Genomic DNA, 24290 nt, shown 5'->3' with positions numbered 1-24290 from the left:
TTAGTTGACGACACAAATATTTAAATCTGTGATTTAAACTTATCCCTCCTCAATTTGCATAGTACGCCTCCAAAGTCGCATTTGAATTATAACAGCATCTAAAACGCATTTTAGATTGTTTAGAAAACGATATTTTCATCGCTTTCGCTTTTCATGATCAAACCTGATCGAAATTTCGCAAAAAGCTGACGCATTTTAGCAAAATCGTTTGAAAAGTTAAAAAAATTTAAATTCATACATTTTATGCAAATTTGGTTGTTCGCAAGAACCCCGGCAGCTGTCATTCGGTCCACTGATTGGCTAAAGCTTTGCTACTTTCTAGTCCCAAAGGAAAGACAACACAAATATTGAAAGCTGGATTCAGCGCTGTTATGGCCATGTTTGGGTGAAAAAATAACGGGGAAATGTCATTAGCAGTTGTCCTTAGAAGTTGTGTTAACCTAAGGGGGAAATGCGACCGCTTGGCACGGATAACGTTTCGGGGTAAGTGGTATTTTAGAGCTATAAATGTTGATCCGACTGATCGGACGAAGAATTTGCGACATCAAATGTCGCAATTTTCAACTCGAAATTTTCGCGCTTCTTTTCTGCGATATTCGCGAATCTCCGGAAGTTTTAGGTTACCCTTAGACTATACTTAACCGATATTAACTGGCTGACAAATATTAAGTATTCGTCTTCGAAATTTTCCTTTGAATTCGAGCTTTCTGCTTCATTTGTTATGTTTTATGGCTGAATATTTTATACTAATATGCTGACAACTTTTGTTGCAATTAGAACATATTATGTCACAATATTTTAAGGCTATTCGAAGGCTCTAGGATTGCCTAAAGCATTTTCCAAACCTTCTACTCTGGGAAACGATAAAGAGGAATTTCATACAGCAAGTCAGCAACTAGATGTCCCGATGGATAATGTAATTAAATTTTGATAAATCTTTTGAGAACTAAATATACAAACCCCTTTTGCGTCATGGCAAGAACGACGATATGAAAAATCGTGCAAATAAAGCAATCAAGGTATAAATAGTGTACTACAGTACCACACTTGCAAACAAGGTTGATTTGACTGACGAAGGTTTCATACAAATGTATTAAATTTAAAGTTTACTAAATTGTTGATTTGACGTTGATAGATGCAAACATGTCTACATGAATCCCTATTCAAATAATAAGAGTATTTCAATTCATACGTCAATGACCTATAAAGCCAGGCCACTTATGATTCTCTCTATCTATTTCTTTATTTGTACTTCATCTTGCCTGAATTTTGGCAATGACAAATCAACAACCTGAACATGTTTCATCCCATTATATTGTGTATATCCGGCTAATTTTACAGTAATAAAAATGCAGTAAAATATTGATCAAGCAAAAATAACATTATCCATTTTACTGCACTATTTCAAATTTTGCTAAGATCCAACTTTATTGTTTATTGTCTTCCTCGGACAATTGTACCTCATTAAATGTTGTAATATTTGTTAAGCAGGAAAAAATGTAACCACCCGTGAGTGCTTTTTAGTAGTATTAGCCTATAATAAATTTAAATGTTTCAATATAACCAAGTGACAATTGTCTTCAAATAATTTTGCATCAAATGTATGCTATATTGACAATTGCCTAAAATATTAAAAAATAACTTCTTGTTGTTTCGACCAAATTAAGGACCTTCAGGTCAAAGCATCAAGAAGCTTTTTCTATTTTAGGCAGTTTTTTACCACAAATTGATTTGGGTATAAAGTAATTTTTCTGCTTTTTAGGAGTAACATATCAATCCAGTATATATGAAAATTGTTCAGAAGCTGAGTGGGATGAGGTAATGCATGAAGTACCTTACCTTGCCAAATGACATCACAAGTTGTTGATGTAGATTTATTGCTTCTTAATTTTGTTTTCCAGGAATATGAATGGCCCCTTGCTAGTCCTTTGGACCCAAGTGAATTTATCGAGGTTGAAGTATTTAACTTCAACAAAATCTTTAATAACAGGTAATGTATAAATTCCTATAAAAATGTTTTTAATTCCATATTATTTTATATTGTGTTCATATTTATGTTTCATACCTTTGTTCCAGATTGGTTGGTGTGTTTCGCATGGTGTTGCAAAAATTGATACAGGATGGCAGTTTGGAAATACAAGAAAGCTTAGTTGACTCCAATAACACTGTTTTGAAGGTAGAGTGAAAGCACTTATGTGCTTAATAAGTACTTGCACTGAACAAGCGATAATACATTAGCAATAAACAATTTGTGTTTACAAAGAACTATATGGTGTTTTCAGGCTCAAGTAATATTAGAACTCCAGTACCACCCACCAGATGGTAATGCAGACACAGGGTGGGACAGTGGAATACTACCAGCACCTGTACCTATATCTGGGGAACCCATTGAACAACCATATCAGCCATTGATCATAGATCATGCTGATGGGACTATGTCTGAAAGAAGCTTTAGCACAACAAGAGGGGGATCCATGACTGATGCAGAGCGTAGACAGTCACACATGTACATGGAGATGTCAAACCGTCCAGCTGGTCGACCCCCAAGCATGCCCAACATACCAATGCATTTCAAAAATGGTGGTATCACCCAGGATGCTGACTCCAGGTGAGCTAAAAATTACTCCAGTTACAGTGCAGTTGCAGCCAGTGGCAGATTCGGGATAAGTCAAAATAAATTACTACAGCTCCAATTTACAATCATATTGGTAGATTTTTATATAAAAAAGAAATTCTAGAAATAAAAAACCCAATAGCGTTGTTATTATAAAGGTATTTTGACGTTGAAATTTAGCCATGTAACTCATTCTGACTTACCCTGAATCCACCAATGCCAATGGTTGCATAGGAATTGTTATTATTCATAACGTAAATGTTGTCCGTTTGCAATTAAAAATTGTTAGAAAGAAGGCAGGAACAATTTACGTTAGCGAGATGTGGCTTATATTAAAGATAAACACGTCCCAGGACTCGATTGGGACTCGAGTCGTACGTCCATGTTTAACATTATTATAAGCTACAATTCACCGATTTCAAATATTCTTGCTTTCTTTATAACGATTTTCATTACAAATTGGCAATGTTTACTTTATAATAACAATTGTTATAATATTAGAAGAAGAGTTCACAACATTTAATCGGCCGCCTATGATTGTTGAAGCAGCAACTGACAAAAGATATTTATGTATGTCTTATTGAAAATAGTGTACAGAGTACTACAGTGAACAAAAATATATTTGAAAAGAAATTTTAAAATAAATACAGTACATAATCCAGTTATAATAAGAATAATGTTTAAAAGAGGAAAAAAAAGCGAAAGCTAACAAAAAAAGCTTTAAATAATAACCAAAATATACTGACCTTTTCATAGATATGAATTTCAAAGGATATGTTTTCGACTTTCTTGCGCTTTTCATCGGTATTTTTTCCTCGATTCTTTCAATGATTATGGTTTGAAGGAGTGAATTTAATCGTTCAAATTCTCGTTACCACTTTATACTGCATTGCCGTATCGTTTGTTTTGTATTAAGTGAACAAAACCAGCACAAAAAGTCAGTTGAAACGGTTAAATACGAACGGCCGAAAAGCCCAAACACAGCCCAAACGTCCATCGCCATGTGACTAAAGAGCGCGAACACTGAGCTCTATATAAGACGAAACACTGAAACTGAAACAAACTTACCAGGTTCCAGGGCATGCTGGGCATGCTCGGAAACCAAACACTGTTTGAAATGAAGCCTAAGTTTACCAAAAGAGGCCAAGCTACAACTTTTTTTCGGAATACTTCAAAGTCAAGCCGAATTAATATTTTTTAGAAAACGTCAAAATGATTGTAGTTTTTGGAACAGAAATTTTCAGTAACATTTGACTATAGCCAATATTGTCTCGAGAAATAATGAAAGTGTAAACATATCTTTAAAAAGCACTTACTACGTTATAACTTGTCGACAAGCGGTGTTGGCAAAGGTGTGCGAATGTTTCTGAGAATCTGAGGCATGACCAGTAGAGTTCGTATCGATTTTTTGACATGACGCGTAAACCTAGCGTTAACGGCCGAGTAATGTAAAGTGTTGTCCGTCTTTATATAGCAATTTAGGGAGCAGAAAGGAGTCGCTACCAAGCATTAATCAAAACTTGAGCGTCGGTAACACGGAAATTTCTGTCGTGGGACCGTTTGATAAAATGTGGAAGCAAGAAGCTGGAAGTCGTCGAGAATCCTTCAATGTTAGCGAAGTCAAAGGGTAAGAAGTGTCCGTATACATGTAGTCATGCGAATATAAAGTTATCAAAGAGAGTTGGTATATAGGGCCCTGCGCGAGGTATACAAACCATTATACAGGTTATTATAACCCTACAATGAAGGATAAATTCGCAGATAAATTTACTGAAGAGAAATGTAAACTGGGTATGTTAATATTTCAAAGTGTGGAAACGAAAATCTTTACTTTTTGATTTGGAAGATACTAGGCTAGGAAACTATAGAGAAGATTTTTCAGGAGCTTGAGGTCTGCGTTGTCATTGCGCCATGCTCCAGTATATATAAATTGTATACCGCATATATCGTACTTAAGCTCAAAGAATACCAGATAACAGTTTAGTAATCTTTCCCTTTAACATTCTCATCTTATATTTAGTCACAGTCATCCTCGAGTGAGGGAGAGAAAGAAGGAGTCTGTGAAAGAACAGGATTATCAGGTTCAAGTGCGCGTGTTGGAGTGCCGTCAGCTTGCTGGAACACAACTGGATCCGGTGTGCACGGTGACCGTGGGAAACCAGAAAAAACACACTCCTGTGAAAGAACAGACAAATTGCCCATATTGGGATGAGGTACGTACCCTGACGAGTAATTCCCGGCACATTCATGTAACACTTAGTTAGCATTACATATATTAAAACCGTTTGTATGCGAGCTAATTCTGAGCTAATTCTTTGTCTTTCTAGTTCTTCGTGTTTGATTTTAAAATGCCATCGTCCGTATTGTTTGACAAGATTATCAACCTACAGGTATAGTACACCGTAGTTAATAATAGCCGCGTTTTTAAAATATTTAAATAGATAAGTGGCAACGAAAAAAAAGGATACCTTTATTCTACATACGCAAGCTTAAATCCCGATTGAGACAACGGATTTTCGTTAGTTTTTGTCACTGTCGGATTGATTTGTATTTGAAGTATGTGGGTTGTGTTATGCAGTGTTAACGCACCATTTAAATTGTATATTTAGGTCTTTACAGGACGAAATCTTGTGTCTCAAGGATCGTTGATCGGATCATTCAAGGTACTACACATTCAAATTTCTTTTTTAACCATTTCTTGGCCATTTTTTATACTCAAAAGGCTAAAAGCATGTAATATTAGCATGCAATGAGAGGTCGTGAAGTGGAAGAAATGCTTTGTTGAACGTCGCATGCCAGATTCATCGGGAAGGTATTTTCTCCGCATGCAAAATTCAATAGTTTTCTGTCCGTTTTTAGTTGGATGTGGGAACAGTCTACGCGCAGGTGGATCATAGATTTTGTCGTCGTTGGGCCGTGTTGACAGACCCCGAGGAAACTCTGGGCGCATCCGGGGCTGGAGTGAAGGTACTGCACCATAACTAATATAATTAACTGATCTATTATAAAACGAGGGATATGCTGGATGTGAATGGATCATTCTCTCTCATTAAATTGAAACAAATTAATAAAATGTATGTAAACAACGTAGGATCATCTCATACGGAAAGACTGTGATGCTAAGAATGTTATGTCATTTTTATAGGGTTATCTTAAAGTTGATATAACAGTACTTGGTAAAGGCGATCCTATCAAGGTAATCCCAGTCCACAGATGCCTCATATACGAAGGTGTAGAAAATCTTTGGATGTATATCTTAGAATTCTCCGCGAGTTTAAACTTCCGTCGTTCCTGTTTTTTAGGAAGCGCCTGCGATTAAGGATAATTGATGAGATATTGAAGGGTTAGTTTTCTTTCTTTCAAAGAAAATACCAACAGAGTAGTTTTATGAAAGAATAATTTTACTCTTTACTGTCTTCACACGCCACAGAGCAACTGTGCTTTTTAAACGTATCACTATATCACCCTCACTATAAACGGAAACTGCCTTTATTTAGAAACTTGTTGCTGCCTGAAGGCGTTCCTGCTGAAAGACCCAAAGCTCAAATTGTTGTCAAGATCTACAGGGCGGAAGGATTACCAAAAAGTATGACTACTCTTTGTATTATGAATCAGTCGCAGATAAACATTCTTAGATCACTGTATATAGTCAGTCAAAGGTTTTTTACAGTTGCACTGTTCGGTTACACTTGCCAACTGTTTCCCTCTAAAGCTTGATCCGCTATATTCCTGTTTTCATTTATAGTGAATTCGGGCTTGATGGCGAACGTTAAGAAAGCTTTCACAGGCGAGGTAGGTTGGACAGGATTATATCGAGTATAGGCGTACGAGGTAAGGTTTGAGAGGGACCCCCAGACTGAGCAGAATTTGTGATAAGTAAGGTAATTAGTACTAAAAATTTCGGTATTTTTTGCTGAGATAATTTTAGGCCTGTACGCATATGAGGGGTGATGTTATTGTATGATTGACTCGCTCACTCGCCTGTTAGTTGAGATTTAAAAAAATTTCCCCTATTTATATCCGTTAAGCTTTAAACGCCTGCCCCACCATCCGTATTGATCAGTATAAATTTGTTTCATTTCTGACAATTCGATAATCGTCTTCTGTGTCAACCACATTAACTTTTCATTTTATATAAACAAACACCTCATCATATGACACAATGATTCAATTTCCCATCGACTATATGTATATAACCGTAACTAAATTTAAACAACTAATATTTCTAAATTTTAAAATTATTATAATCATAACCGCCATCATTTAAGCGCTAATCTAAATATTTTGTTTTATGCTCCGTTGAATTGAAATCGGGATGTCTTTAAACAATAGATGGTAATGTGTAACTAAAATTTAAATTATCGTATTAAAAAGCCAATATCTAAACGTTATCGATTAAATGCAGTTTAAACTTAAAAAAATTAAATAAATATATAAAATAAATTAAAATAAACATAAAAAGTATGCACTAAAAAGATATATTATAACTGTTATATTATAAACTGTTAAAATTATTAACTTTACCTAATTATTCTTTATATTTAACGGTCCAATTTAATTCTCACCATGCACGTGATGTGCTTTCCGTGGTCATTTGTATCTTCACACAGAAACAGATGAGAAAATACAGCACTCTGCACTTGCATCGTTTCTATTATTCTAAATAATCGAAACAACGTAATGTTTTTTATGAATGTAGGTGCGAGATCTGGCCGACCCATACGTTGAAGTTTCTTTTGCTGGTCACAAAGTGAGTTGGATACACGTTTGTGTTGTTTTATTAAAATATGCTTTTTTCCATCCAGGAAACAGGAAACTTAGGCACTACTTCGTAAAATATAACCTGGTGATTTTGTCAAACTTTGCAATTTACCTCGATGATATTTTGATTTAGCAAAGGACGTCGGTGAAGAAGCACACATATGAGCCGGCCTGGAACGAACAAGTTGTGTTTGCAGAATTGGTGAGTTGCCATAAATTTGGCTTCGATTGGATGTCTTAATTGGTTACAATAGTAGAATTTAAAATATTTTGCGTTTTTTTTGTTTAGTTTCCACCTCTTTGTCGACGGATAAGAGTTCAACTAAAAGACAGGTAAAGTGTGTAGAATATAGAAAGTAATCAATACAGTCATGAATTGATCGTGGTTTAAAAGGTCATTCACACTAAATCTACCTTTGTGACTGAACAAGACCATCAGGCATCAGCTTCCTGTTGAAATCTCTCCCAAATGCATCCGCAATTTATGCTAATATCTTATAGTGATTCAGTGTCCGATGAGGTAATCGGAACACACTTCATCGATCTTTCTGCCATATCAAATGATGGTGCAAACGGTAAGCTTTGCTCAACCTGTTATTTATTCAACCTCAACGAATGTCATATTACGTATATCCCTTACGGTACTGCACAGTAAAAGCCCCACGAAATTTGGGACACGAGAGAAGTTGAAACGCCCAAAATACAATATCAAATGCACGAAAGACAATTTCAAACACATTCTGTGCAGTACTGTACTTACCATACAAATGTTCAGTATAAAACAACGCCAGTTGCCATGAAAACTTGTACGGGAGAATTACTCACCATCACAAAAATTTTTTAACCATTCATCACAAAACCCTACAAATAAAGTGTGAAACACGTTAAATTGACGATAACTCGATCGAAATCATTAAAATTACCTTGTTTGAAACGAGACCACTGATACATCTCTTTAAAACAGTAACATTTCAAACATTAACAATATTCAATAACTATTACTAACGTGAATTCGTGAAACTAAACAAACGTAAAGATTTTGATATCAACAAAAACTAACTTGCACCCAATCGTTATTCATAAACTTGCACATGACTATAACTTCAAGATAAACGTTACTTACTGTAACTTACATGATGCGACACTGGTCAAGACAACGTTATTTTGTGTCGTAATTGTCAACCAAGGTTAAACCACGTGAATCATTTCAACTCGAAACTATTAACTATGTTGATGTTGCTATAAAAATCAGACGTTGATGTGTACTCAATTCACAGGGAACCATAGGTTTCCACTTACGACTGCTGTTTGTTTCAACAACGATCTCTGCTAAACCTCTAACGATGCTCAATAGCCTGATCTGTTCTTGTTGCGTGTCAACTTTCTCCGTCTTTCACTCCATTTCTTTATTCTTTATAAATCGTTTTCTTTACTTGGTTTTTTTCATAAAAATCCATCTCCTTTGCAACTCCCCACTTCATTATTCGTTTATATACAGAACTTTGGATCGAAGATATTGATTTTTCTCTCTCTGAATATGGCCATACATTTTGTCATGAGGGTTCTTGATCCGAGACTGAATCGCAGAATCGAATCTAGATCGAAACAACTTTCGAAGATCTTCCATCATGCATACATGCATGGGCTTGCATAGAATCTGGATGCAAATGTTTCAGAGATCACTACTTTCTTCTTTAGTCTTCTCGGTCTCAAAATCCTTAATGAACCCTTGCTTCTTTGCCAGGAAGAATTTTATTCCAGGTTTCGTCTTCTTCCTAACACATAATTGCCTGCACCTTTGCACCATAATATTGTACAGATAGATATATAGGGCTATTGTAATCCGCACTGTTATTTTGCACATTTCAGCACTGTCAATAATTTGCACCATTAACCAAACTAGGACTATCAGGATGTATCAACGGAGGGGTTTATAAGTGTTTTCGTAACTTATAATAGGCCAGATGAAGCTAATTGCTTCTTTCAATACGCCTATCAATCTATCACTGAATGCTTTAATTTATTTTTGCTTCGTAGTTTATATCTGGGAGTTTAGGATGTATATATTTATATATGTATTGCGGATATTTTCTCGAGTAGGATGGAATGGCGACCTTTATCGTACTGGGTCTACAGCAAAATCAAACAAGAAGAGGAAGGGTTTGTAATTTGCACCTTGCACTTATATTGTGAGAGATATTAATTTACGTACATTCTCTTTTAACCATCATTTTCTTAATGCACTTACTCTAAGATATGCGACATTCAGTTTCTCTGTTCTTTCTCCGGATTGGTACATTTAACATCTTTGCTGGAAACTTTTACCTTGATCAAACGATAATACCTAGTTAACGCTCGTTAAAATAGCCTATATCTCTTAACTCATAATCATAAATGCACATAAGACCGCTGGTGGATAGAAAGGCCTGGGTCAACCGCAGCCAGATTATTTACCATAATATAACTTAATATTTTTTTGTAAGAGCATGCATTTTAACCGATGCCAAAGATTCTAAGTCGCATGCGTATACAACAGTCGAGGTTGCACTGTTAAAATATATTAACATAAGTATTTAAATTACTAATCACCTCAACTTTAAAATAGAAGTTTTCTTTGACATTTCTTAAATCACCGTCTTAAAGCAATAACCTTCATCTCATTGGTAACTTTGGCTTAGCAAATTAACCATCAAACACTCTGATGCATTCGCAAACACCTTCGTTGGATTTTGATTGCACACTCCGTTTGTTGTTTTATATTTTTGTTCTGTGTACTGATTGTGATTTTCTATTTTCTCTTATTTCTGCTCACGCAACATTACTGGATACTGTGTTATATACATCACGTGTACATCACATGCATAACTTACAGCTGATCGCTCATCATCAGCTGATGTTGGTAATTATCATGTATACTATATATTTGTATTATGACTAACTATATGTTAACTAACGTACTGTCACTAACGTTGGCAAGAAAAGCAAAACAATTGTTAAAGTAATCATCACCATCATAACAATCGTCATTTAACGATCTCCTATAACCATCATCGATCACAATCGTGATCATCCGCAAATCGTCAGTACCATTATCATCACCATTATCCCGTCCGAAGTCGATTAGAAACTGTGAATTTGTGCTAGCCAGGATTTCAGGTGGTGAAGACTTTAATTTATATTTGATTTTGCCAGATTTATTTAGATACACATTGAATTGTAAATTTCTGAAATTGGGAGATTATTTTAGTGCATGAGAATTAAGGATCAACGTTCGCTTTTTCACAACACTCCGCTAATCGACTTCGGCCATGCAATCGTAGTGTAGATGACAATATTATTCATGTTTATGCTTGATTTAATGCTCTGTTGGTTACTGATGCTCCTTGGCAATGTGTGGGTATGAAATATGAGCAGTTTTCCGTTTTGCCTACGAAACCGGTAAATATTTAATCTTTTAATCATTATAAAGCTAAACGATAAATCTATAGCTAACTATAATAATATAAAAATATATGATTAAATAGTTATATATGAGATAAAGTAACTAAATAGTTAATAATCAACTACATTAGTCTATAGACTATATAGAGTCTATTAGTCTATAGACTATATATAGAAAAAACTTAAAATAAAATAACATAAAATGAAATAACATTAAATTGGGATTAGTATAGTATATATACTAACTTATCAAAAAACAACATCAGTTAAGATTAAATTAGAAGTCTGTTTACAGCTAAATTTGAAAACAATAATATTTTTATAATAACAAAAATTTTACAACAGTGTAGTGATAAAAAACTCAACTATATAGGAATTATAAATTTTATCTTAATCAATCATATATATATTCTAGTACCTAAAACGCCTTTTCGGCGTTGTTAAACGATGCATGATTAGTACAAATTAAAATATACCCTAATTAAAAACTTTAAAGAACATAAATTAAAGTATTCAATGAAATTGAACCAAAGGCAAATTCAATTGGAAAACTACCTCGTGGAAATCTTCATACAGAGATCTCTATTTCATCATCACCATTTCGTTCGGAAGCCAGATATACCCTCCCATATTTGTGACCATGTATTTCTCATACGCGATAATATCGTTGTTTAGGTTTTATGCCCACGTTCGGCCCTTGCTGGGTGAATCTTTACGGCTCGACAAGAGATTACTCTCTCTTCGATGAACATAACGATTTGAACAACGGCTTGGTAAGTGATGCATTTTCTTATGCTACACAGAAGAAAGGTGATGGCATGCCGAAATTATGTATTGAACGTTTCTCATATCGAAAATACGTGCTGTTGTATTTATCCAGGGTGAAGGCGTCTCCTACCGAGGTCGCCTTCTTATGGCCGTCCAAGCGGAAACTGGTGAATCCGCGTCGGACTCGGGAATAAAACAAGTTGAGGTGGAAGCTGCCGCACCCATCTCAGAGGTTAGCATACAAAGAATCACGATTCTATTATCTACATGCATGCAGCCATGATAATTACTGTAAATAACTTATCATCTTGCGTGATAAGTTATTATCTTCTCTTTCGCTGCATATCGTACGAGGCTATAAATCTTCTCTACTTGCATCTATATATATATAGGTTACCGTATTCATTTCGGCTGTTCTGATCTTATGCGAATTGTATGCATTTATAGACTGCCGCAGGAAAAGAGGAACAATTTCAATTGTTCGCTTGCCTCTACGAGGCCTCGATGATTGATCGTAAAGTTGGCGACAAAAACATTCAATTTGAGATGACGATTGGTGAGTCTGAAAACCATGCAGGAATGATGCCTTGCCTTTGTATATAGGAAGAGCTGTGCAAAGACGTGCTTTAAAATCGCTGTATCGTCACCTATGTTTTGACATTTATATTTACCGTTTTCATCTCAGGTAACAACGGTAATCAGTTGGACAGAACGGATGAGAAGGTTGCCAAAGAATTGGAAGAAAATCCATTTCTTAATTCCCTCACGCCTCCCGTGCGTCCTGTCACGAACAATCGCCAATACTATCACATTCCCTGGGACGATTTCAAACCCTGTCTTCATATCAAATTTCCATGGCAGGACCACAGACGTCGCTTGTACAATGCTAACATCATCTACAAAATTTGTGAACGATTTGTAAGTATCGCATGCAACACTCAGAAGCAGGATTTCCTGACTGACGTAGTAATGTGCACGTAATCACATGTGAATTTTATGACTATAGGAAGATGGCTTGGTTGACATCTTGGAAAGAGTTAAAATGGATCTTCCTGATACCTACAAATGGCTGAACAGGGTTCTTGGAGAACTTGTAAATGGCTGCACGTAAGTTGAGACTAATATTTTAAGCGATGCTGGCTAGAGTAATGGCGCAGTCGTATAGATTTCATGTACTTGAGTCAGTCAAGATATGTGTCGTTTTGTTGTATGTAGAAATTACCTCAACTTGATGAAGTCAGTCCCTGCAGCTGCTCACATTGGACGAACGAAGCTCGATCAAGAGAGATTAAAACTCTGCAACTATGAAATTGTAAGTTCGAATGCATAACAAGTCGTAACAGAAAATTTACACGCTTTTACAGAGCTTTATAGCACTGTCTATAATTACGAGGTCTGTCTATGATTATGACTGCGAGGCAACCACAGAAAGTTAGGGGACTATACCACAAGCCTTTCTTTGCCCGCGAAACTTTTTGTTAAGTACTTGCCGAGTGCCTTGTCACCAGAAGAGCTAGAGCGATGGCAATGGTATAGATTATCGTTTCGTCCTCTTAAGATACAAAAGAATATTTATGATGATAACGTCCTTTGCAGGAAGCAGTCATGCAGGCGGCATCTGATCTGAAATTAATTTGCAACGACGACGTGCATGCAAAAGAACATATGAAGACCGCGAACGGATTACTCCAAAGATTGCTTAATATTGCAACGGAGGTAAATAGGGATCGATGCATGCACGTACGGCTTTTATTCTAAGACCGTACACCCACTCCCATGCACGAAGTCATTGACACAGAGATTCCTATTGAATAAGAGCGTTTCTCAATTCCCCAGCCCAGTGGGAATAACCTCGTGGAATAGTTACTAATGTGATGGGAATTAACCGCTCATGAGTTCTAGTGTGAGTTTTTAGAATACAGATGTGGTGCCGATGATTATTGTTGCGAAGTAAACCTTATTAACTGTTAAATAAAAACAGTTGTCGTTTCAAAATTTTGAAGATCGATACGAAATAGATATGAAATAGAATCCATTGTCCATACGAAACGCTAAATCATCACAAAAAATTGATCCTTTACACATTTGACATTACTCTATATTTTCAGCCCCAGGACAGTCTTCCCGATATCTTCGTCTGGATGTTGTGTGGTAACAAACGCGTGGCGTACACGCGGATACCAGCGCAACACGTGTTGTACTCGCTCGTGGAAGAAGAGCGCGGGAAGGACTCGGGACGAATGCAAACACTTTTCCTCAGGGTGAGTTTTTGAAAAGAGACACAGTGATATGTTAGAGAAAGCTTCTTTCCGACATTATTTTTATTCGTGATTAGTGTAGAAGAGGTTGGTGACGTTGAATCATCCCCTAAACGTGTTACTTATTCTTTTTTTTAGTTACCAGGCAAGCGCGGTGAGGGTCCCAAGGGTTGGGCGATCCAATCAAAACTGAACATCATGATTTGGTTAGGACTGCATAAACACAAGAAAGACTATCTAAAAGATGCCCCGAAAGGTTATGACATGGTAAAGTGGCGATTTCCTTTACGTTATAGGTTCAGCCTTTAAATATTTTCAATATATTATCGGCCATCTGTCAGGCAACTGGGGGCGGACTTCCGGGTACGCAGGCTTAATCAGCAATGGAGCACGTAATCCCCTACCCTTGCTCTGTAACTGACCAAAATTTTTTTTTAATTTCCAGCCACGAAATGCTCACAAACTCATGGCTCCACCTCCAAATGACCTGGTTTACAAAGGTTAGTCGGTTGAATTTGTTCATAGATTAATTAACGTTTTATCACCTCGCCTATGCACGAAACCAGTATTTATCTTACTCACACCACTTCTAAAGTTCAAGGGCATTTGAAAAACCCTTCAAATACAAGTGCAAAGTCTTGAAATTCCACTTAAAACATCTATTTTGCTTCTTGAGAACTCCTTAATTAATGCCAAGCATTAAGATGGCTTGAACATGTTTTTCACTTGAATTGTATTTTTTCTTTTCTCAGTGAAACAGAAGTTTGTGCTGAGGTCTCATTTGTATCAGGCTCGAAGTTTAATTGGCAGTGACGCTTCAGGTTTATCAGGTAAAGCAAAGAGATAACTGTCAGTTGTTTGTCTATGAATCTAAAACGTATTCTTTGCCAGCGACGTTTAATATTTACTCTTTAAATGGGTTAAAAGAAGTTAGTGATTTCTTCCAAACTTTGAGATCATTATAAACCCTGGCATGCTCCAACGTTTTTAAGAAATCCTTTTATCTTTCTTACTAGATGCATTTGCCAAAGTCATTTTCACCCATTTCATTGCCGAGACTCGAGTAATCTGGGAGACTAGAAGCCCGACGTGGGACCAGACCATAATCTTTGAGGATATTTTCCTCTGGGGAGATGTCAACGAGATTGCCGTGAACCCACCGACGATCGTGGTCGAGATTTTTGATAAAGACATCGGAGTATGTATCGTTGGATCGTTTTTATTTTTACATTAAACAACATGTACAAATTAACTAAAATTGAACCCTGCAATTTTACTCATTCTAAGATGTTCTTCAAGCAGTTATGTTAGGATCATTTCCCACGAAAGTGAAATTATATCGAACAATTGAAATTGTCGTTTCTCATTTCTACGATCAATTTTTCCTTTAGGGCGATTCAGAGTTCATCGGTCGCGCTCTAGCTCGACCTATTGTGAAAATGGCGTGTGAACCTTACGAGAAACCTTTCTTTCCACCCGCCTTGGAATGGTTCCAGATATTCCGCGGTGAAGAGAAGGCCGGTGAACTCCTGGCGGCCTTTGAACTTCTTCAGGTTTGTTGACTAGACGTTTCTTCGCTGTTCAATTATTATCAATGTTATCGTTTCTCTTTTGTGGATGATAACTTTTGTTCCACTGGATATGACAAACATATTTTCATTTTGTATCACGGTCTGGTTTTCGTAGGTCACCGACGGTGCAACACACATGCCCCCAGAGGTTGAACCGGTCAATACTTCCGATGGTCCGATATGTCCGGTACCTGAAGGAATTCGACCAGTGATGAAGAAACACAAAATTGAGGTGTGACACCCGCATTTATTACTGCATATGTTAATTCCTAGTATGTTCAATTGTTTCAGCGCCTTTTTCTGTAAAAACCATCACCAACTATTTATAAACAGAAATTAAAACTGTGTAATCTTTTCAATCAATCATCTCCACTTCCGTGGCAAGGGTTCCATTCACTTTAATTTAGCTATCTTTCCATCGTCCTGAAATGTGTACAATCCAATTGACCATCATTAATTGTCGTATGTCACTAAACTTTTTTATATTCCCAGGTGCTGTTCTGGGGTGTTCGTGAAATGAAACGTTTGAATCTTCAAACTGTTGATCGTCCTCAAGTGGATATCGAGTGTGCTGGTCGTGTTATCCAATCAACGGTCATCGCGAACGCTCGACGTAATCCGAACTTCCTAAATCCTGTTGACTTCTTTGACGTGGTAAGTAACGCCTTTCAGCTGACACTGAAATGTGTGTTCACATTGCGCGTTTTCATTTATCCAATCTTTGAACAACTCGTTTGAGGCAATTTTGTTGCATCTTCATAAATGACATCTTGATAATTTTCTCACGAATGTTTGTATAATTGCAGGAGCTGCCTGAAAATGAACGGTACTGTCCTCCGCTGACCGTACGCGTTCGCGATTGCCGGACATTTGGCCGGTTCTCATTGGTCGGCACTCATGTGCTGAACTCATTACATCGCTATCGATATCCCAAGGAAGGAGATCTCATTGAAAGAGCATCGATCAAAGACGTCACAGGTAATGTATGCTTTATTCCCAATTTGTCGAACAACTTGGTGCAAGATTCTTCACTCAATAGACTCGTAACAAATTAATGGCCAATCAACGGAGTTATGCATTTGCACTACAGTTAATAAACATCTTAGTAGAACTTTCTTCTACCAAAGAGTAGAATAACTCAATCTTTGCTTGGTATTCAGTGAAGTCTAATGAATGTGTGTACTTTTCTCTTCAATCTAGAAGAGCCTCAAACAGACCCGAACGCTCCAGCGCAGACCGGAGATGTCGTGGTGAATATCGATGATGCAGCTATCGGCGAGGACGCTCCTGAGGAACCCGCAGCTGCTCAGGTACGTCCGAGTTCTTGGTAGATCAAATATTTGATGTTTCATCCTTTTCTTACAGATCATATTCTAGAAAAGCGACATTTGGAGCCGTGTTTGCGCGGTTGTACTGCACGAGCTTTGTCAAAGGACTGCTAAGCATGTTGTATAAACTTTGACACTGATTTATGGTTGTACTCTCTGTGTAGGAACCAGCGGATAAGGGCAAGAAAAAAGGAGAAAAAGAAGAGGAAGATGATGATAGCGAGGATACTCTGGACTGGTGGTCAAGATATTATGAAACTATGAAGTTTATCGATGCTGAAGCGGAAGATAAGAAAAAGGTAATAAAGTATCATTTAATGAAGCTCCGTGTATAGTTTAAAACCAAAACTTGTAAAAATCGAAACTTGTAAAAAGCTCACGATTTTGTGTCCATCCAGGAGGAGAAACGGAAGAAAGAGAAGAAGGAACAAGAGAAAGAAGGGAAGGATGATAAGAAAGATAAGAAAGATAAAAAGAAAGAAAAGAATGTTCAACCTGAAGTCTCAAAGAGACCGGAACGAAAGAAGAATATTCCTTTGATTAAGGTAGTATTTTTCGTATCTTATATCCTCTGCATTTTAGAACTCCATTGTTTAACCGTGGTCTTTCTGATCGCTTTTTATCACACATCGGTACAATTTCAATCTTTTGTCTTCCTCTTTTGTTTGATGTTTCCCCAACTAGGATCTTATGTCTTCACAATTTCTTCAACTCTCTTCTGCATGTTCATGCCATCCTAGTTTTTTCTTAACCGCTCTGTAAAATCCTCATCGAATTTTTCTCAGTATGTATGTATATGTATTCTTGTCTGACATTAGCCTTGTTTTTCAGATTTATCGCACAGAGTTGGAAAATGTTGTGGAATTCAACAACTTTAACGATTGGCTTCATTCCTTCTCGTTATATCGAGGCAAGAAAACCAGCGAGGAGGATGATGATGAACACAGAGTCGTTGGAAAGTTCAAGGTATTTTTGCTTTCAAATAACAACTCCCTCGAGTCCTAACCAAAATTTGGTCCTGAGTTTGCAAGTTGTATGAAGCCTTCTCTGTTCATCTTTGTAGTATAAAAAATCATAATATGTTAATACATTTGCCTTAGGGATCGCTGAAAGTATGGCAGTATCCATTACCTGAGAATATTGAGACTGATCCTGTTATTGGTACTTTCCGCAAGTTACCCAGCAACGAACCAGTCAATGTCTTGGTTCGTGTTTACGTCGTAAAGGTATATCGTGCAAATTTGATGTTTGTACTACTTTCTATTTTTGGTTGGGTTTAGTGATCAAAAGTTTAATCGGACTAGTGGTTTCCGTACCATTCCCAGCTATATTCGGTATGGTTGTGTAGGGTAGAATACTGATGGACTGGTACGCTGATGGTATGTGGTGGTAATATGGTTTGGTGGGGCAATATGGGTTTTGATGGCTGGTATTTGTGTGGCATGGTACTATACAATAATATGGTGTTGGGTGAATGGTATCGTATCATGTGCTTTTGTATGAAATCGGATTTTGATATGGTGCAGTGTATTATTAAATTCTTGAATTTGATTTGAGACTTTGCCGTCATGGATTGGTGGATTAACAATGAGATTAATAAGATTGAGATTAATAACAATGTGATCTAATCCTTAATTCAGACACTCTTTGGAGTAATGGAGAAAAGTTAACGGATTGATATATTTAACAGATTTTAATCAAAATCATATAAATTTTTGTTTACTGATTTTGAAATAAGCCAAGAAATAAAAAATAACTTCTAGACCAAATCCAAACGTTATTTTATCACCCGAAAAATTTTGGGTGTTTCTCTCTGTTTTGGAAATAAAAATTTCAATTTAAAAGTATTAAACTATTTTCCACGATTATAGAACAAACTTTTTTATAGAACAACTCTTTTAATTTTATACGACGAATGTCTTAAAGCACTAAGTACTTCACTCAGTTAGCTTGCTTGGATACTTCGTAAACACAATATGCCATGCATGGGTATTTAATATTCTCAAACATTTCAAAATGTGTTATGTTAATTGTAAAATCACATTACGTCATACCCAAACGTTTTAACACGTGTTCTAAAATGATGGCTTCGTGAATTGTAAAAAATACGTCATATTGGTTACTTAAAACTTCAATATTTAACAAATGATGTTTGTCGCATCGTAAATTTTATACATCGGCATAACGTATAGCGTAATATTAACACTTTGTCTAATAATAAAAATCTAAACGAAGTTTTAAACAATTAAACATTATCTTTCAGGCATTAAACCTCCATCCGTCTGATCCGAACGGCAAGGTAGGTTCCATTCCCCAATAAACTCCTATTTGTTCATGCGCATTCGCTGTTATTCTAGGCGTATGATCTACACCCAAGCGATCCACTCGGGAAGGTATGCAAGCTAACGACGCATGGGAAGTGTTATCGATCTAAAAAACCTATAGTCACGGGCAGAAAATTTGGACAGTTGTACATTTTGCTTAATATCAATCTTTTGATCTGAAGCTATTTTAGATTCTGCCACCGCTGCTATAGTTGGTTTTTTAAGTATTCTTTGCTAGACGAATGGTATACTGTTTCTAACATAAAGGACCATGCAATTACATGTTCTTCCATTTCATTTTAAAACACTAGTACTGTTGTTTTTGCAATGTTTTTTTTCTAATCAGTGATTTTCATTGTTCTAGGCTGATCCATATCCTGTGGTAACTCTGGGAAAACAAAAGGTGAAGGATCGTGATAATTACATCTCAAAACAGTTGAATCCAATTTTTGGAAGGTGAGAGACTAGACATTTACGAAAATAAAATAGGGACAAATTGACAAGGATTAAGAATCTGAAACAATATTATTATGTATTTACATATTCACTGTCCGATAAAAGTAATTTACCTGAAAAAGGAGGCTTTAAGAAGAACCTCTCTTGCCTTGAGGTGCCGTTAACACAATCGTTTAGGGTTAGTGTAGTGACTGTGTAACTGTACTGTTTCATGTCACTTCTCAGAGCAAATCTATATATTGTTTTCCCAGTGTTCTGGCCCGAGAATTCCTATGCTATGTCACGATGTTAAGGGCAAACCAGAACGTATAATGTGTTTTGTTTGACCTTTGACTTTTTCCAACCATTCAATGATTCAATTATATTCTGTATTCTGTTTAGAACATTCGAGTTCGAGGCTCTGATTCCCATGGACTCGATTCTTACCGTTGGTGTGTATGACTGGGATCTAGTCGGCAGCGATGATTTGATTGGAGAAACGAAGATCGATTTGGAAAACCGCTTCTACAGCAAACACAGAGCCACATGTGGATTACAAGAACAGTTTTCAACGTATGTGTCTTTTAGTTACAAAATAATGATTATTACTTTTTGTGATGGTATCAGTATTAGGAATTCGGCTTGATATGAGGCAAAGAAAATATTCTCCGGTCGGGTTAGCGTCACTGTAGCTAGGGAGGGGGGCTTTCGGAAATATCGAAAATTGTCCATTGAGAAAAAACGGTCCGCATTGTTTCAGGCCAGACACGTGCATAGCTTTAGTCGTTAAAATACTATCCATGCACTGAATTGATCGAGATCTGCCATGATTTATTTAAACTATTCCATATCATGGTAGATTCGGCTTCAACAAATGGCGTGATCCGCAGCGACCTACTCATATTTTGGCCAAACTTTGTAAAGACGAAGGCTTAGACGGACCTCATTACAACAATGGCAAATGTCAAGTTGACGGAATCACGTTCCGAGCTCCTGGACAGATCCAAGATGAATCCGGTAGGAAAAGACAAATACAGTATCAAAATAACAATGTAGCATACCTTCCCTTCCACTAAACATAAGCATTAGATTCAAAGCTTCTAACTTGAATATGTGGAAGACGCTTTATTTAAAGCGGTGGAAATTTTCTTCCGCTTTTTGATTGAGCCAAAACTTCAACCCTGCTTCAACCCTTCCCTATCTACCGTCCAAGGCCTGTTGCCAACGTAACAAGGAAAAAGAAAGGTCTTTCGTGTTTTATTGACATGTATTGATGTGTAGAAACATTTTGTAGGTAACTGGAAGCAATCGGACGAACCATCAGCGCTGATGGTTTTACGAAACATGCACAAAGTAATGAAAGAACATCATCTTGTTCCTGAGCATGTTGAAACGAGATCTCTATATTGCCCCGATAAACCTGGAGTGGAACAGGTATAGCAAGATATATATCTATTTGAACACCGAGTACATTACCTACTTGCCAGACGATTTAACATGGTGAATCGTCTATTTGTATGTTTCCATTTGTTTCTATACTATTACTTACGGAGGTGTGACTTACTCTTTTCTTGCAGGGCCAGATTGAGATGTGGGTGGATATGTTTCCTAGAGACATGCAATCCCCTGGCGCTCCAGTTGATATTACACCAAGGAAACCAACCAGGTGCTTGTTACGATCAGAAATTATTGTGTATTTTAAGCGCATGCGTATAGTTGTTAATGCAATCCTTCCAAGAATAACGCCATGATACCGAACCCATTCCTTAGTCCGAATTGTTCAAAGTGAAAACAGGGGGTTTAAACACATATACAGTTGGTATACATGCGTTGCCAGAATTTGTTAACGGACAATCCTTTCCCCTCCTATAGTTACGAACTTCGAATCATAGTTTGGAATACAGATGAAGTTGTTATGGATGATACAAATGTCATCACAGGGGAGAAATGTAGCGATATCTTTGTCAAAGGGTAAGTATGCACCAGTATTCAAATTCACCGGTTCAAATTTAACTTTTACGTTGGAGGATATCTATTTCCCATGCAACAAAAATAACTATTAGGAACTGAGTAAGAGCAATTCTCTCAATTCTCAATAATCTTTTGTAGTTGGATCGAAGGAATGAAAGATGAGAAGCAAGAGACAGATGTTCATTATAAGTACGTTTGTGTTCGTGATATGAATGCATGTAATGAGTTGTAATATTTTATGTATTCTGGCTGAAGACTAGATGTTTGTATTCAGGTCTATGACTGGCGAAGGAAACTTCAACTGGAGATTGATTTTCCCCTTCAATTATCAACGAGCAGAAGAACGAATCATTATTACGAGAAAGGTAAAACACATCAAGTACTACTGTTTCACTGCCAGTTTTGAAATCCTGTCCTTATCTTTTGTTACTGGGGCCGTGAAAAACTCGTACAGCAGAGCTTGAGTCACCATTTTGTATCTTTAGGCTTCCTTCTTCTCCTGGGATGAATCTGAAGAGAAAGTTCCACCTCGTGTTGTTTTACAAGTTTGGGATGCAGACGCTTTTTCAGCAGACGATTTTATTGGTAAGAATTTCCGGCAAAGTGAAAAGCAAAACTTTGCGTTGTCATCACTCCTCGTTCAGCACATATACAATATATTGAACGATATTTCCCTTCCAAGGCGACCTTGCGTTGGATTTGAATCGAATGCCAAGAGGAGCGAAATCGGTGAAGACGTGTAACCTTGACATGGCGAAGAAAGACGGAACCATTCCACATATATCTTTGTTTAAACTGAAACACATGAGAGGATGGTGGCCCTTTACTGTTAACACGGATCTTGAAGAGATTGAACTTGCTGTGAGTGTTGCAAACAATCTTTTTCACAACATATATCAATGAATAATGTATTTATAAGAATGTTTCGTCGGCATGCTTAACAACAACAACGGCTACCGTAGTTCTTCATGTTTGTTTCTACCGAATCTAGGGTAAATTGGAGGCAGAGTTTGAATTATTGACAGAAGAAGAAGCTGAGAAGAAACCCGCTGGTAAAGGACGAGAGGAGCCTGAACCTCTTCCAAAACCAAAGTAAATCATTTTGATTTCATATTATTTTACAATTGTTAAACTTATTTTGCTGCGTGTTGTCATAGTGTTTTAAACATTTTTCAACATCTTATTGTTACAGTCGCCCTGACACTTCGTTTGTTTGGTTCATGAACCCACTTAAATCACTTCGTTACATGTTGTGGAATAATTATAAAATGTGCATCGTTAAATTCCTTGTCATCTTCCTCCTGCTGGCTCTTATGGGATTATTTTTCTATTCTATGCCGGTAAGTTTGCAAGGTTACTGATTACCAGGAATTGACCGTAACAAAAGAGACGGTATCCTGCACATTTTACCTCAATATATTACAGCCAGCATTAATGATTCATAACTGATAGGTGTCACAACAAAGAAAATAACCTCACTTTAATCTCATCAATTTTCGTGCAACTTTCTTTTCTTACCATTCGTATAGGGTTATACGGTCAAGAAGATCTTCAATGCCTAATCTCGACTGTACTGTCATGACAAAACCACCAATTATACTTTTAATTTATTTCAAGAGAACTTGCCATCGATAAATAATGTAATGCGTAAGAATACAATTTCTCATACGAAGCGCGGCACGTAATACAGCTGTAAGTAATTATGACATGCATATGATAAATCCTGCGTGTTTGTAGGTATTTCACGTCTCTTAATTGATATATCGACGAGAAAATTAGCATGCATGACAAGGTTTAAAGTGAGATCTCTATATTTCAGGAGGCAACTGGAATGCAAACATATTCTTAGCCTTAGCTTTCGGGAAGTTACCAACTGTTGCTACTTACTATAACCATAAACAATTTTGCAGATCAAAATTGGACGTTCGGATTAATCATATGCACGCCTATTACGTGTCAATAGCGTATGTATAATAATTAAAAATATATAGTATAATATATATAATATTTTAAGATAAAAAATATAATTATATATGTCAAGTTACTGGACTATTACAAAGTCTAAATTGCATAATAAAGCTTGCTGGAAAAGCTTCAAATTTAGTTTTGATGTCGTGTCTTTTCTGTGGGACCACGAATAGAGTATTGCAAATTTAGCTGCGATCGGTGTAAACATTTATATCATAAACTCCAACTATCATTAAGACAAGAAGAAAGCTTCTGAGCAGTTTGCAGTGTCATTTCCTCAGGCCGGCTTAACTGGTAGTAATTATTCGTTAGAAATGGTATGGTACAAATTAGTGCATTTCATAACACAATGGCAGTACAGGAAGAAATCTATATCATCGTTATTTATCGTAAGTTACGTAGGAAAAAAAACTTGGATTGAACCCGACGAATACGCGGGTAAATAAATTGCGCCGATTATCTCCTTACGGGCAACTCGCGACAGTAGAGAGCTTAGGCAAACAGGACGGCACCTTCGTAATGGCGTGTAAGAGATGACGTTGCTTCCGCTTTTGCTAACCATATAATATATGGTAACATGGATAACACGGAGTTCCGGAGCCGGAGTCTCGGAGTTGGAGTCCCGGAGTCAAAATTACGGAGTCTGACGTAATAATAGTGAGCTTAAGCAAGTGACGTTTTTGACAACACGTACGTTGACCGGAAGTAAAGTTTTTATTTTTCACCAATCACAATTCTTGACCCAGTCTTTTGGCGTTACTCATGCCGTTTGTGATGTCAAAAACGTCACTTGCTTAAGCTCACTAATATTGGAAAACACGGAGTCACAAATTATGGAAAACACGGAGTCT

General features: G+C 36.8%; 1 protein-coding gene across 1 annotated transcript; it reads left to right on the top strand.

The window, feature by feature from the left end:
* The first annotated feature begins 307 nt into the window (after positions 1-307).
* Positions 308-23500, top strand: LOC114522746 (otoferlin-like). The gene is given in 55 exon segments (XM_028543486.1): positions 308-483; positions 1763-1818; positions 1902-1990; positions 2077-2176; positions 2283-2608; positions 4089-4241; positions 4635-4827; positions 4942-5004; positions 5224-5277; positions 5474-5581; positions 5760-5810; positions 5917-5957; positions 6112-6200; positions 6360-6406; positions 7314-7364; positions 7509-7577; positions 7665-7708; positions 7877-7950; positions 9476-9535; positions 10248-10274; positions 11492-11589; positions 11697-11816; positions 12032-12140; positions 12270-12502; positions 12591-12691; positions 12800-12896; positions 13181-13300; positions 13693-13845; positions 13981-14109; positions 14288-14342; positions 14595-14672; positions 14859-15040; positions 15234-15395; positions 15529-15645; positions 15906-16067; positions 16220-16391; positions 16614-16723; positions 16906-17040; positions 17140-17286; positions 17573-17707; positions 17842-17967; positions 19005-19040; positions 19430-19521; positions 19903-20073; positions 20360-20517; positions 20795-20934; positions 21078-21166; positions 21373-21471; positions 21610-21660; positions 21746-21836; positions 21957-22056; positions 22154-22332; positions 22463-22563; positions 22664-22811; positions 23001-23500. Coding segments are annotated over 55 exon segments (6003 nt in total). The 5' UTR covers positions 308-404; the 3' UTR covers positions 23034-23500.
* Positions 23501-24290: the final 790 nt, after the last annotated feature.

The sequence above is a fragment of the Dendronephthya gigantea genome, unplaced genomic scaffold (genome assembly GCF_004324835.1).
Source record: "Dendronephthya gigantea isolate DGI-Jeju-01 unplaced genomic scaffold, DenGig_1.0 000024F, whole genome shotgun sequence".
Taxonomy (NCBI): Eukaryota; Metazoa; Cnidaria; class Anthozoa; order Malacalcyonacea; family Nephtheidae; genus Dendronephthya; species Dendronephthya gigantea.
The sequence above is the reverse complement of the archived record's forward strand: the minus strand, read 5'-3'. Positions and strand labels throughout refer to the sequence as shown.